The 15,540-nt window shown below is 43.1% G+C and overlaps 1 protein-coding gene across 2 annotated transcripts; it reads right to left on the bottom strand.

The window, feature by feature from the left end:
- Positions 1 to 49: 49 nt before the first annotated feature.
- cenpj (centromere protein J) lies at positions 50 to 15,416 on the bottom strand. Of its 2 annotated transcripts, XM_049594325.1 has the most exons (19): positions 15,317 to 15,416; positions 14,434 to 14,825; positions 13,199 to 13,325; positions 12,810 to 13,034; positions 12,590 to 12,731; positions 11,943 to 12,048; positions 11,017 to 11,784; positions 9,912 to 10,764; positions 9,431 to 9,563; positions 8,843 to 9,008; positions 8,189 to 8,320; positions 7,346 to 7,492; positions 6,925 to 7,030; positions 5,876 to 6,066; positions 5,613 to 5,702; positions 5,287 to 5,427; positions 5,048 to 5,132; positions 900 to 1,020; positions 50 to 793 (listed from the first exon to the last, which is right to left on the bottom strand). In XM_049594325.1, the coding sequence occupies exons 2-19, from the start codon at positions 14,794 to 14,796 to the stop codon at positions 601 to 603; spliced, it is 4,089 nt and encodes a 1,362-aa protein (XP_049450282.1). In that variant the 5' UTR covers positions 14,797 to 14,825; positions 15,317 to 15,416; the 3' UTR covers positions 50 to 600. The 2 variants fall into 2 exon arrangements, with proteins under 2 accessions (XP_049450282.1, XP_049450281.1); XM_049594324.1 differs by having other exon boundaries at positions 14,434 to 15,406.
- Between the last annotated feature and the right edge of the window lie 124 nt (positions 15,417 to 15,540).

Here is a 15,540-nt window from a genome sequence, read left to right as displayed (position 1 = left end):
GATGTCTGGACACACGGGGTTACAATTCAACAATTAAAGATACGCGAAAAAAAGATAAAATTTATTTTACAAAACATACAGCTAAGAAAATAAATATGTATTTAACATTTTTACAAATTAAAATTGTAAACACTTAAAAACACTTCACACACTGAAGCCGTTCAGCTTCAAACTGCTACACAGCTTGTTTCTGTACATCATTTCATTCTCCCCAAATGTAAACATTATGTGTTATTGTCAAAATATTTGGATTCATAAGACTGTGAATGAAGTTTGGTGGTTGATCATAAGCCAGAAGTATCCTGGCACAAACAAATTTGTCAAGACTAAAGAACACAAAACGTCCTTCACATCACTGAAACATTTAAGGTGTCCTGCAGACTGAGTTCCTGTTTACAAAACTGACTGAGTGCGTCTTTGAGGTAAATAAATAAAAAAGTAATAATTAAAACGGTATTTAAAAGGCTTATGACTTCTTGGACTCATTCACTGTGGACTATCAGCTGTAGCGTTGCCTCAGATTTTAGCAACACACTTTGTAGTCGTACTGAAATTAGCCTGGATCCCAAAAAAAGTCTCATGTGCTTGGGGACAGTGTGTCTACGCCCTGTTGTCCACGATGACGTTGCCATCTTTGTCTTTGATTCTGAGTCGTCCGGTGGGGTAGCGGGTCTCCTGCCTGCCGTCTGTGTAAACGGTCTTCACGGTGCCGTCTGGATACTCCCTCCTCTTGTAGTCAGCCGTGTGGATCTCCTTCTGGCCAGTGTTGAAATGGATCTCCTTGGTGCCGTCCCTGACAGAGGCAGTTGGTGTTGTGTTGTAGTGATTATGTGTACCCAACACCAGATGTACAGTTTTCACCGTAGATGTTTGGTTGAACAGTTGCTGGCTTTACTTACGGGTTGACTTGTATGATGGTCCCGTCTGTCAGCACGCTCTCCTCCCTGCCATTAGGGAACAGGTTCTTCACCGTCTGGTCTGGGAAGGTGATTTCTTTACGGCCGTCCGGGAAATGTTTTTCTGAAGCAGAAATAAAATCTATTAATGTACAGTTTCAGTGTGATCATAACTAAGCTTCTGTCTGTGATTGATGGTGGTTCGCCATAAAAACTTTCACCAGGAGCAGTGCCTAAAGGCTGAGTTATAGTTGTGAGCATTGATACTTGTGTAGTAGTGTGTCTGGCACAAGCTGGTTTGATAACAGATTTTACTGCCTGGGGCCTGTTGCACAAAAGTAGGATTCAGACATCCAGGATAAATGACTGAGCTGGGTTCAACAAATCCAAAACAAGAACATCCAGGCTTAATTGGTTGCACAAAGACCAAGCCAGGATGAGCAGATGCGGATTCATCAAGCCAGGTGAAACCAATCCTGGATCAGTGCGCGCACGCAGCTTCCTCAAATAGACCCCGTCATCGATCACAGATTCACCGATTCACCATGGCAACGAGAGCAGCGTACGTTACCCCGTCAGAGGCAGAAATCCTCATGGAGGCTTACGAAGAGGTAAAGGATCAAATCATAAAGAAAGGCAACACCGCCACAGTTATAAAACAACGAGAGAAAGCGTTGCAAAGTTGCAGACGGCCTGAATGCGTAAGTAGTGCACAAATACACACTCACTGCTCCGTGGAAACCATCACAATTACAATGCAAACAGTTAATTAACATGTCCGAAAACGTAGTTGTACTCTGATTATGAATCAGTTGAAATTGTAACTGAAATTGACTGCAGATGTGAGTGAAATTGTGTAAATGTAACTCCATCAGACTGTATAACTCTTTGATAAAGAGATGAGCTCACTGACGTAATTGAATTTCCCTTTGGGATAAATAAAGTTCCTCTTATCTTACCTTATCTTATCTTATGTTTGCTCCTCATGCTCCATGTGTATGCTGATTAATCATAAGAATATACAGTACAGGCCAAAAGTTTGGACACACCTTCTCATTCAATGCATTTTCTTTATTTTCATGACTATTTACATTGTAGATTCTCACTGAAGGCATCAAAACTATGAATGAACACATGTGGAGTTATGTACTTAACAAAAAAAGGTGAAATAACTGAAAACATGTTTTATATTCTAGTTTCTTCAAAATAGCCACCCTTTGCTCTGATTACTGCTTTGCACACTCTTGGCATTCTCTCCATGAGCTTCAAGAGGTAGTCACCTGAAATGGTTTTCCAACAGTCTTGAAGGAGTTCCCAGAGGTGTTTAGCACTTGTTGGCCCCTTTGCCTTCACTCTGCGGTCCAGCTCACCCCAAACCATCTCCATTGGGTTCAGGTCCGGTGACTGTGGAGGCCAGGTCATCTGCCGCAGCACTCCATCACTCTCCTTCTTGGTCAAATAGCCCTTACACAGCCTGGAGGTGTGTTTGGGGTCACTGTCCTGTTGAAAATAAATGATTCCAACTAAACGCAAACCGGATGGGATGGCATGTCGCTGCAGGATGCTGTGGTAGCCATGCTGGTTCAGTGTGCCTTCAATTTTGAATAAATCCCCAACAGTGTCACCAGCAAAACACCCCCACACCATCACACCTCCTCCTCCACGCTTCACAGTGGGAACCAGGCATGTGGAATCCATCCGTTCACCTTTTCTGCGTCTCACAAAGACACGGCGGTTGGAACCAAAGATCTCAAATTTGGACTCATCAGACCAAAGCACAGATTTCCACTGGTCTAATGTCCATTCCTTGTGTTTCTTGGCCCAAACAAATCTCTTCTGCTTGTTGCCTCTCCTTAGCAGTGGTTTCCTAGCAGCTATTTGACCATGAAGGCCTGATTCGCGCAGTCTCCTCTTAACAGTTGTTCTAGAGATGGGTCTGCTGCTAGAACTCTGTGTGGCATTCATCTGGTGTCTGATCTGAGCTGCTGTTAACTTGCCATTTCTGAGGCTGGTGACTGGATGAACTTATCCTCAGAAGCAGAGGTGACTCTTGGTCTTCCTTTCCTGGGTCGGTCCTCATGTGTGCCAGTTTCGTTGTAGCGCTTGATGGTTTTTGCGACTCCACTTGGGGACACATTTAAAGTTTTTGCAATTTTCCGGACTGACTGACCTTCATTTCTTAAAGTAATGATGGCCACTCGTTTTCTTTAGTTAGCTGATTGGTTCTTGCCATAATATGAATTTTAACAGTTGTCCAATAGGGCTGTCGGCTGTGTATTAACCTGACTTCTGCACAACACAACTGATGGTCCCAACCCCATTGATAAAGCAAGAAATTCCACTAATTAACCCTGATAAGGCACACCTGTGAAGTGGAAACCATTTCAGGTGACTACCTCTTGAAGCTCATGGAGAGAATGCCAAGAGTGTGCAAAGCAGTAATCAGAGCAAAGGGTGGCTATTTTGAAGAAACTAGAATATAAAACATGTTTTCAGTTATTTCACCTTTTGTTGTTAAGTACATAACTCCACATGTGTTCATTCATAGTTTTGATGCCTTCAGTGAGAATCTACAATGTAAATAGTCATGAAAATAAAGAAAACGCATTGAATGAGAAGGTGTGTCCAAACTTTTGGCCTGTACTGTAATATATATATATATAATCCCCCGATTTTGTGATGTGCATTGATTGGTTTAATAGTCTTCATCTTATCATTTCAGATGGTCTGTGATGCTGACTATCTGATCAGCAAAGTTGTGGCAAAGTGGCCCGGCTCGGTCCATGACTCCCGAGTCTTTCGGACCTCTGGAATCTATCAGTGCCTATCACAAGGTGAGCCACACAACGTCTGTTAATAACCACTTTTTACATCATGGCTGTGTCAAGAATGTCACTCTATTTATGAGGTTGTGATGATGAGATTTTGTATTGACAGGTGAATTCTCTGGTGTTTTCTCCTCACACCATACATAGACCCTCAGGAAGCACAGCAGGCCTATAATCACGCCCATGCCAGGACAAGGGCCAGGATCGAAATGACCTTTGGCCTCCTGAAGGCACGCTTTCACTGTCTTAACCACTTAAGGGTCAGCCCTTTGAGGGTATGTGACATCACTGTGGCCTGTGCTGTCCTCCACAATGTGACCTGCCTGAGGAAGGAGAGGGCCCCCAGAGTGCCATCACACATGGACTGGGACAATCCTGCCATTTTCCCTGATGACGACAGCGGTCGGCTGGTCAGGGACCAATATGTGTTAAATTATTTTAGTTAACATGCATGCTTTAAATTTATGTTAAATATGTCCTGCAGTGGCCGAGACGCATGCTGTGAATTTCACTTAAATGTGGCCTGCATTGGCAGAGAAATTTGTGTTTTTTTTATTCAATTTAAATTGATTTGGCCTCTTATGTTGTTTGTGCTGTATACTGTGTGTATACAAGCTTGCAGGGAGGCTACTGCATCCATTCATTTGTCTGTTCATTTGTTGTGTATGGATTTGTCCTGCATTTATTTCAGTGTGCAGACATGCGGGGTGTATCATATACAGACCTTTGAATGTGTATTTATTCTTGTGTTGTATAATATGCTTTGATTCCGTGCTTTCTATCTTGTAGAGTCACTGTGTGACTTCAGTTCTGAAAGGAGCTGATGGGTTACTTGTTTTGATTTATCCTTATTCAATAAAGGAACATCATGTTACTCTTTGATGTGTATTTATATTTATATGGGATTCGTTCTTATATATAGTCTATGGAAAACTGTAAACTATCTAATGATTGCAAAATCATCATTTATCTAAAATGACTGCAATTAATGATCACAAATGTTTAAATAATGACAGTGGGTCTGGTTGAATGTGATAACAATGTGCAGTGGGCAGTGGAATAACTACTGGTTTCCGTTTGTGGTGAGTGCTGACTGAGATAAGGGATGAGATTAAATAGATCCTGGAACTTAGCCTGGTCTGGAGCAGGCTAGCTCCACAGAATAAACCTCCATGGTAACTTATGTCATAACATATCCCGCTGTCCACTATCCCGCTTCTGTGCAACGGGATCACGGATAAGTTGAGCCAGAATAACCAAGATATCCCAGCATAATCCCTTATCCTAGTTTTGTGCAATAGGCCCCAGGTCATGTGATCTCACCAGTCTGGTTGTTGGGGAAGTGCAGGACCTCCATGCCGTCAGGGTAGGTGATGTGTGTAGTCTGGGCGTCAGCGTAGAAGTAGATCTGAGCACAAGAAGCAGAGCGTTACCAAGTAGATAAAGTCAGATGAGTAACATTCAACTGTGATCGCTCAAGCTGCACAAAGAAGAATCGACTCCTTGAACTCAGAGGATAAAAACATCACTTAAATGTGATTAACATAGTGTTAATGTCTCACCACTCTCTGGTCAGCTGTGACCTCTTTGGTGTCCCCGTTGAAAAAGGTGACTTTGACCATCAGTCCGTCTGCTGAAACCTCCTTTTTGGTCCCGTTGGGGAACATGATAAGGCGATCACCACTGGCCAAAACCTTCTCTATCTGGAGATCACAAACCATCAGCGGCTCATAACAACAAACAAACTAAAGTAGGACAACTTGTTCATATTAACAACAGGTGATATTTCCACAGTCTTTGATATAACTTGTTGTCTGTGGTGGCTCCCATCAAGTCACAGTTTCAGTCTGTAGGATTTTACATCCTGGTGATGTACAAGCTTTCTCACCTTCCCGTCAGGGTGTGTGATGACCTCCTGAACTGATTGTGTCTCTTCCGCCTCACTGCACTCTGGTTCTCTTGGTGGAGAATCTCTTCTCTACAATGAGAAGACGTCAAACAACAAAACATTAAACAGTGACTGAGTTCTGATGGACAGCAGCGTGTCCACGACCCTGAATAGGATCAGAACATTTAAAAAATAGATGAGATGATGGATCTGTGATGGGCTGAATTCAGCACAGTCAGCAGTCTCTGAACAGGCTGTTTTACCAGAGAGGAGAGAGCAGCATTGATGTCTTGTCTTGCCGGAGAGCAGTTGTGTGAGTGTTCTTGGTTTGGCGGGGTGTCTTGGCTCGTGCTGGCAGGTGGTGACCTCTCCTCTGTCCTCCTGCCAGGCAGTGAGGAGGAGGAGGAGAAGGAGACTGACCCTGCTGGTCTCCTCAGGCTGCTCTTCATCACTCCTGACAATCGACACAAAACAAAAAATCTGAAAAACTAATCTTGACTATTCTCAAACATCGAGGGCTGATTTAATTCTCCAGGGAAGTATCTGGCTCTGAAGTTGCCACATGCTCCACTTTGTTAACCAGATAATTATTCACTCTGTTTGCTGTTTGGTGCTGAGCAGGTCGTAAACAGTGGGTTCATTACTACGTGCCATTAGCACCATTTCAGAAATTATCTCCGTCCGTAGCAACACGCCTGAAAATTCCTAAACCATTCACGTACAGTGGGCATGTGTGTGCTGACATTAACAGCTTAGTTACAGAAAATAGTACAGAGATGGCAAAATGTAAGACCAGAGATATCTTTGCTTGGACTGACGACAAGGTTAAACTGTTAATGAAAGTAGTATATAAGATGGTCAAGACGGTAGAAAACCAATTGGGAGTTGTTACAAAGCGAATATGGTGACACATCAGAGGGGTACCGGGAGCATTATCCATCACCAGAGGAAGCCATGGCAATGAGAAAGAAGAACCCATACAAAAAGGATGCAATCACAAAAGGTTTGTAGATCTACATATCTATAATGTTTTGGCTTGACACATTGTGACTGATAAGCACAGTCAGGAAGCAAGCGTGTGTGGCTGCATTATTGTTCTCAAAAGTCTCTGTTTCCACCTGTCCAGACTGAAACAACCCGGGAGTTTTTAAACAGAAACAGGACTCTGTTTTAGAGGTTCCAAAACACTAAAGTAGTCTGGACATAAGGCGTAAATGTAGCCATGGTCATGAGTCTTAAAACAAAGATGTATTAGTGTGGCTGTGGCTGAAATATTCTGATTGTTTTCAGGTATAGAAATGTTTTGGTGTACCTGCAGCACCCTGACTGTTCTCCTTGGAGCTCCCTCTGGTGGCTGCAGCAGTGCTGCTCTGTGGAGGGCCGCAGCTGTTGCTTCTTCCTCTGGAGTCGAGAGGACTCTGGAAACAAACAGTGACTTCAGTATCATGCCAAAATGAGAAAAAACGCAGTGATGAAGAGACCTGACGCGGCTGTAACTGTCACTGTATGTATGAAGATAACAAAAAACTTTAAAGAGTGTTATGGAGTCATAATTTCTCCCACATTATCCAAGTCACACTGAGTCAGAAGATTTAATTTCAGTAAATGAAGAAATTAAATTCTGAGCAGAGCATCATATTGTTTATACGATTGAAAAATGTGATCCTAACCACAGACAGACTTATGTTAACACTGAATATAACCAATAACAAAAACAGTAGAAACATGCTTACAGCGAATTTGACTCCTTTGGTCACAGATGTCACATTGCTCTCAGATATTCTGAGACCCGCGTCTTTGGTTTCTTTGTCCTTTAGTGACGATGTAGTGACAGGGTTTTTCTTCCAGGCGCTGAGACGAAGTTTTTCCAACATACGGATCTTAAAGGAGAAAGTTTGCTTTAAAACATTTTGAATAAAGAAAAAACAACAACATAGCTGCAACAACAACTAAAATATTTGAGTTAAAGAACATTTCACATCTACAACTTGTAGCTTTTTCCACCTCCAGATGTGGTAACTTCTAGGGCTGAAAAATGAGGCCGATGCATAAGTGCCAAAGACTGCCGTTCCTTTTACGGTCACTTAAAGCTGGCTCCAGGTGCAAATGCCCAAATTTACAGCAGTCGTTTTTGTCGCCTGAAAAAAGTATTGTTCAGTGTTTAGTTGTGCTCAAAGACACTGAAAGGAGTCAAATGTTCATTTTTTGCGATAAGTAAATCTCTTTAAATGGTTCTGAAGCCTGTTTTTCAAGCAACATGCTAACCAAGCTAGCAGCTAGCGCTAGGGTTATCGCCACCCTCTCGTCCAAATATAGTCACTTCTGGCTCCAAAAATTCAGGATGGCGACGGCCAAAATGCCAAACTAGACAAGTAGGCACAGCTGCAGCTGAAGCTCCTACATGACTCAAACTGGAGTCCACAAACCAGTGAGTGATGTTACAGTTGTTACGTCCATTCTTTTATACAGTCTATGATTTCAACCTGTTATTAACATGTTTCTCCTTACCTAGGTGCAGATACGTATGTTAATGGCAGGTGTAAATGGAGTAAAAGGGTCAGAGTTCAGGTGGTTACCTCATCCCGCAGAGAACTGTTCTCCTGACTGAGGGAGTCGATCTGTTGGCGCAGCCGGCTGTGTGTGGAGGCCCAGCGACTCTCCCTCCCCCTCAGCTCCTCCTGCAGGGAGCTCAGCTGCTGCTTCAACGCCTGGCAGGGAGGACGAGGACAGATTAAAAGGACGTTCCACCTATTCCACACTTAATATCCACGTCTTGTGCTGCTGAACAGGGCTGCGACCATTTTATTCATTGAAACATGTAAATAAATCACACAGAATAAAGTTTCTTTTACAAACGATATATTATGAATAGGGGGAAAAAGTTGAGTAGCATGTGAATGTGCTACATGCTTTTTTTCTGTATCTACAAACAGTTGCTCGTATTCTTCAGTTCAGCTTATATGATTTTATGTGATCCGTTGCAACTAAACATTATTAAAATTCCGGTTCACGCAGATACCTGATAACCATGCTGTAATATGAACTTAATTTTGGTGTGACAAGTAAGCTCTTTTTTTTTTTTTTTTTTTAATTACTGATTTGATTTCTCCAATCTCTTTTTTTAAACCTGCAAAATGTGCTTGTAAAGTACACAACTTACTCAGTCCTGCAAAATTTAAATGATAAACATGTAAATTGCTGATACTGTCTGAGTTTTGTCGACGTGTCACCTGGATTTCCTCTCGCTCCTTCTTGTCAGGCATGGCTCTGGCGGCTGACGCATGCTTCTCAAACAGTTTGCGTTCCTTCTGCAACTTCCTGTTCTCCTCTTTCTTGTACTCCTCAAACTTGGCCAGCTCCTCTGCTTTCATCTGCTCAAACTCCAAACGCTCTTTCCTACAAAAAACAATGTAGAGTAGACATAAATATTGACTGTAACTGTCTATTTATTAATTGCTGTGATTACTATATTCTACACAGTTAGGGGCTGTGAAAGTGTTGTGTTTGTTTTTTACAATTTTCTTATTTATTTAGGTGATGTACATCTTATCTTCGACATGAATTAGTATTTAAGCAATAATTTCTAGATGATTAATCAGATAATGATCAGCTGCGGTAGAAGGAAGGGTTGGGACTGAGTCTCTAAACAAGTTTCAAGAACAGGCCAAAACATACAAGGTGAAAGAAATAATAAAACTCTATAAAGTAAATTAAAAACAAATATTAAAACTTCGTAGAACAGGAAATCAGAAGATCTGTGGGCAGGAGCCTGTGTCTCAGAAGATAATTCAAAGAGTAAACATTAAGTGATGCATCACCTGAGATTCTCCTGATGTTTCTCGTTCTCCTGTCTGAGTTTAGCGAGGGCGGCATTCTCCTTCTTAAATCTCTCGATCTCGATCTCCAGCTCAGCCAGTCTCTCCCTCAGCAGCCGAGACTGGACCTGCTGGCCTGGAGATGACGAAACACACACAGACTGAAAATAAAACCAACTGCACACCCACTGAATGTCTAGTACGTAATAGGAGTGTCATCACACAGTGCAAAGTATCGATTTTTTTATAACGTATATTATTATTACAAATAGTGGCCTACTTGAATGATAAGATCGATTATTTTTTCAGACGACGACATACATTTTGCTGTAGGTAAGGTAGCTGAAGTGAGATGAACAGCCTTTATCAAAACAAACAACAAAATCGTATCTTATTAGATAAAACAGATGTTGACAAAGTTTTCAATTCATGTGTGAACAGCGACAAGTTATGATGTTTAAAAGAGCACAGCTGTTTGTCTCACCTGTCTCCTCCTCTGGCTTTTTGGACTCAGGTGCAGCAGAAGCTGCAGGAGGAGGAGGGAGAGGTGCATTCTGGGTCTTTGGCTTCAGCGAGGGGAACAACCTTGTCATGAGCTGGGAGGCAGGAGGAGGAGGAGAAGAAGAAGCAGGAGGATCTGTGCCTTTATCCAGCTCCACAACTTTGCTCACTGCCACCTTCCTCAACAGAGTCCGGGCTGGTGGTGAGATCCCATTGGCTGTTGCCTTGGAAACTGGACTAACTCCTCTACTGTCAATGGCTGCGCTGACTGCAGCATCCTCCAGGTCGTTCCACGTGTCGTCGTCGTCAAAGACAACTCTGCCCTGCTGCCCGTCTTTGTCTTCTATCAGAGTGGACTCGTCAGCGTGGCTGAGTACGCTGTCACTCTCCCCGTCATCGCCTCGTGTCACATCTGACGCCGAATCCCTGCAGCTGTCCTCGTCCTGATACGACCGCTTGTCGTATGGCGGGTTAGACTGCGCGGGGAAGCAAAGGGTGCTGGGAAACACAGGTGGTCTGACCACCACTTCCTGGTCTTCAGGTTCAGAGCCCCCACTGGATGAAACATCGTAGTTCTCATGCTTGTCTTCTGTCCCACTGTCCTGCTTGTCCTTATCTTCAACGCTCACTTTGTTCTTGAGCGCATCGTCTCTCATCTTCACCACGATTGCATCTGAGGTCACAGAACTGCTTTTACATGCTAAACCACCACTGCTGTTACTGCTACTACTACTGCACCTCTGACGCGCACCTCTGGGTGGTGACTTAATGGGGGTGGAGGAGAGCCGTCGCAGGTGGAGCCCTCTGGCAGCCACCAGCTGGTCCATCTGAAGAACCTGCAGGCACAGAACAGTCTCTAAAATCAGACGGCGGTACAGTCAGCAGGTCAAACACAGAGGCACGATACCAGGAAAATAAATCCACAATCACATCTGTAACAACTTGAACAAGACATCTAAGACATTCAACAGAGATAAAGTGTCAAATGAAGCATCAGGCTACATTTGGAATGAAGGAACTCATAAATAATCTGGGAAAACGTCCCTGACATAAAACAGAGCAATCACTATTTGAGTTGAATAAAGCACCTTAATGACAAAGGAGGAGTTGGATGAGAAGGACAGCTCCTCAGCCGCTTGCTCCAGCAGCTCAAACTCTCCCAGCTCCATGCTCTCCAGCTGCCGGTCACAATCCCAGCGCTGCAGCTTCTCCTGGAACGACAGCTCAAACGAATCCTGTGGAACTCTGTCTCCACCTCCTCCTGACTCCGTTGTACTTTGTGTTGACTCCACTCTTGAGCCACAGCTTTTCTCTCTAGCTGCATCATTTCTCTCCGGCCCTCTTAACATGCCCACTTGTTTGGTTACAGGGTTTGGCTGCGTATTGGGACCTGGGTTCCTCGTGACCTGAGCCGACAGACTTAATTTCCTATGATTCTGCTCTTTTACTTGTCCCAGCTGATGTTGTTTGGTTTCAGTCTGAATAGACTCAGGTCCTTCTGTGTTCTGTCTTTGATGACTACCCAAAACCTTCATCCGTGCTGCCTTACTCTCAGCTCTGATGTCCTGAGGTGGCGAGCTGAGACCTCTCATTCGGTTTTCCTTGTTGAGAGTGGCGGTTTTACGCTGTACAGGAAGCCCCTGGACGCCATTTGTGCCACCTCTCTGGATGGCTGCAGGCTCAGAGTTGCTGCAGGACATTACTCTGGCCTGGCGTTGTGATTTGGGGTCCTTCTTCACATCAATTTTTGGTAGAGAGGTTTTGCGATTGTTGGTAAATCTTGAGAGACCCTCGCCACGCTTCAGAAAAGGCTTCTTGGGAGGAGCTTGTGAGGCAGCTTCAACTCCATCTTGGCTCTGTGAACGTGAGAAAGAGACAATGTGAATGTTATTGGACAATTTATAATCTCCGTGTAGCAACTCTAAAGTCTAAGATGTCAGATGAAATGTATGTCTCACTGACTGATGATTTCTTTTTTAGGGTTTGTAAGGAGACCCTTGTTATATTCTCTGACCTGCTGTTGCTGGGCAGACTTCAGCCTCTGCTCCTCCAGCCTCAGCTCCTCCTCCAACAACTCCTCAAACGTCTTCTTCTGACCCCCGATACCCGGCTTGATAGGTCTGAAAATAGAAGGACACACACAGACACACAAGGTAATATATGCATTGTAAAGCTCTCTGATGCAAATTACAATTTGTGATATTAGGCAGTATAAGTAAAATTGAATCAAGAAAGGTTCCTGAAGAAATACACCCATACAAAACAGTAAAATAAGAGCTACACTGCCGCATTTCTGTTGTGTTACTGGCTTTGAATATCTCTTCTTGTGAGTCTCGTTTTAACAATGAATTCAATATTGAAATTAAATACAGTACCTGAAAAATATTGGTATTCTGTACCATTTTCGATACCTCAAGGAAAAATTTACGTTAAGGTCACAATCAAAACTTAAACATAAAGAGACTGTAACATGACAACAACCTTTCTAAACAGCAGAATGACTGTAGTAAACATTAACAAGAAGAGAAAGCAACAAAGTGCAGCTGGTACCAGTGTGTCGATACTGCAGTAAATGAGTGATTAAACTGTTTTAAATATTCAAAATACTTACATATTAATAAATAAACATTTTTTCAACACTTACTGGAATACAGTTCTTACCTGTCATGTAAGACTTCATCTGCCTCTCTGAAGTCCTCAGTCAAAGCCACACCATTACTTGGTATCACATTATTATCGTGCTCATGAAAACGGCTCATATCGACACTCTGTTCCTCATCATCTCCTCTGGAGCTCCACGAGCCTGAAGGAAACACACATCGTTAGAATTTCATGCAGAAGTTATTTATTCTCAACATTCGTCGCTGTACACTTTTCTCACCCTCGTCTTCGTTCTCCACCACCTCACAGTTTTGACTTCTTCGTAGCCGTGCCTGTCTCCCTGCTGATGAGAGTTCTTGCTCGTGGCGAAGGCCACTGGTGGAGCCCTGGGGAACCCCAAGGCAGTTCAAGGTGGGGCTGTACATGGTCTCTCTGTGGTGATTGGCTCCCTGGAGAGAGTTATCCCCCCACTCTGCTCCTGGCAGCCCTGTTGTTTCTGTGTCATCTGTAAGATACATAACAGAAAAATATACAAATAAAGAAGTTACTACTAAGTGAACGGAAGCAGGGCAAATACTTCCACATCACTCTGCAACCTTCTTATTTTATATTTTAAGTGAAACTAATGATCACATTTGCAGTTTTTCCAGTCATTTATCTTCATTTTACCTTCTGTGCATTGCGGGGATCCATTCACCATTCCCAGCAGCCTCTGCTGCTCCTCCTGGAGGTGAAGCAGCTCCTCCAGCTGATGTGCTTTTAGCTGCTCCTGTATGTGCTGCTGCCATTTCCTCAGCTGCACAAACACACAATATCATATGTTCTTTACATGTAGCTAACACTCTTATCGTCAGTGTCCCTCTAAATTTTTCAGAGGGCTTAAAGACATTTCAACTAGATACTTGGCTTCACATTAACTCCCTGGTCATAGTATATATTGAACCTGTGACCTCAAACTGACACTAATTCCAGCTCAGTGCTTTCAAACATTAGGTTTTTTTGTGGATGCCTGCCACAACTCTACACTGCACATACTGGTAAGTTTAAGGGACAGTTCACCCCCAATTTAAGTGCAAAGAAAAAAAATCATACATGAAACTGCTCACAACAAGGTCTGTGGATTATCTGGAAAGAGACAAAGCTGTTGAGTTTTTCAAATGTTTTTGTTGTCACACCAAAACAGTCTAGACTGATAAATATCACTACATATAAGGTTATTGTGGGGTGACCTATCGTTTTAACATGATAAATGTGCTGACTGACTTGCATGTACACACGTCTGTCCCTATTTAAGTCGTTCCCGGCATAAATAGCCTTCGAGGAAAAATACTAATTATAGCAGGGAGAGGTAAAGAGTGTGTGTGATGGATGTGGGGGTAATTAACCAAACAGGAAGCTGTGATATAATAAGCATTTTAAGTCGACACAAAGTGCCGGAAATTAACACCATCAGTAACCGAAATGTTGTTGCAGGCCTATTTCCATTTGGTTAATATGACGAGCTGTTACAACTGTATAATCCTTGATAAGGTGTTCATTCAGCCTCAGTCATGTCACTGAAGACCACTGTAACCAAATAACCTTCTCTCAGTATAAAAAGAACATATCACAAGATCTGTTTGGTGCAGAAAATCAACAGTTAAGTTGTCAAGCAGATGTCTGTGTCATCAGAGTGTTAGAGGGAAGAGCTGTCAGTTTCAGATGGCATGGGCCGATGTTTTGATTCAGGGAGAAATCTGTGTTAGAATTAAAAACATTTTTGTAGTGTTAATTTTTCACAACCAGCTTGTTCATTCTGACTATGCTATTACAGTGACAGGGAATTAATATTTGTCCCAGCCCATGCAGGAACAATATTTACTGTAGGAGACACCAGATTCTGATGTGTCATATAATGTCCTCACCTGTTCCAGCTTCATCATCAGTGGCAGATCCTGAGATGTGCTTGCCATCTCATCCAGACTGTCCAACTCTCCATCTGAATCTCCCAGAGGCACAGAAGTCAGACAGTTCACTGGCCTGTCAGTCCCAGCCTTCCCTCCATCCACATCTATGCAGCTGCTGTCTGCGGAGGCAGGCAGAGGGGCGAAATCGGAGGCAAAAGAGTCGTCTGGCTTCATGGATGGGGCTCCCATAGCAGGAACGTGCCGCAGGGAGCCAGCCAAGTCCGGGCAGGGGCTGAGGATCACCCCGGCTCTGGAGCTACTTGGCATCCACCGGGCCAAGAAGTCTGTCTGGGAGTACTGGAGCCCGGCTGACGATGACATGATGACCGCGCTGTCTCAGGAAGGGCTCGCTAATCCGGGATTTAACCGACAGATTATGGTGACAGGTTAAGTGTTAATCACACCTTGAATAAACAACACGCTCATGATGCCCAGGTCCGAGAAAAGTATAAATAGTGTTACTAACCAGTTCAAGGTAACTTAGCATGAGCTATTTCGATATGTGGCGTTATCTTGTAACGTTAGCATGTCACGACAGCAGCGGTTTTAAATGACTGTTTGGTTAGCAACGGCGAAGTAAACCACAGCACAGCAAAGCGGGTGAAACATTTATAACGTGACAACATTCCTGATTTGCAACTCTCAATTCAGAGATAATAGTTTGGTGGTGTTTTAAATATGTTTCAATCCATTTTCGGTGCATTTAAAAGGCTGCCCCAATGATACTTGTTGTTAGCAGACTATTTACGTGACATAAAAAGTTGAAACACCGGTGTTACACCGTAGTAACGACACAGATACGTTAGCAACACTGTTAAAAGTGTTAAAACATATAAATTACCTGTAACATAGGCGAAAAGAGGTGTTACTGAAGCGGAAACCTGCGTTATAGAAACATAACAGATGAAAGTTTCGAAGCCTGCCGCCATATCAAAACAAAGCCCGCGAGAGTAAAAAAAACGACGACAAAGCAGTTGTTGCATTATGGGTAGTGTAGTTCAGCTAATAGTAAAATCGTTTTTTTTTTCTTAAGTTAGCGTTTTTATTTCGTATATATATATACGA

This window comes from Epinephelus fuscoguttatus, linkage group LG13, assembly GCF_011397635.1.
Source record: "Epinephelus fuscoguttatus linkage group LG13, E.fuscoguttatus.final_Chr_v1".
Classification (NCBI taxonomy): Eukaryota; Metazoa; Chordata; class Actinopteri; order Perciformes; family Serranidae; genus Epinephelus; species Epinephelus fuscoguttatus.
This window is presented reverse-complemented; position numbering and strand designations above follow the sequence as displayed.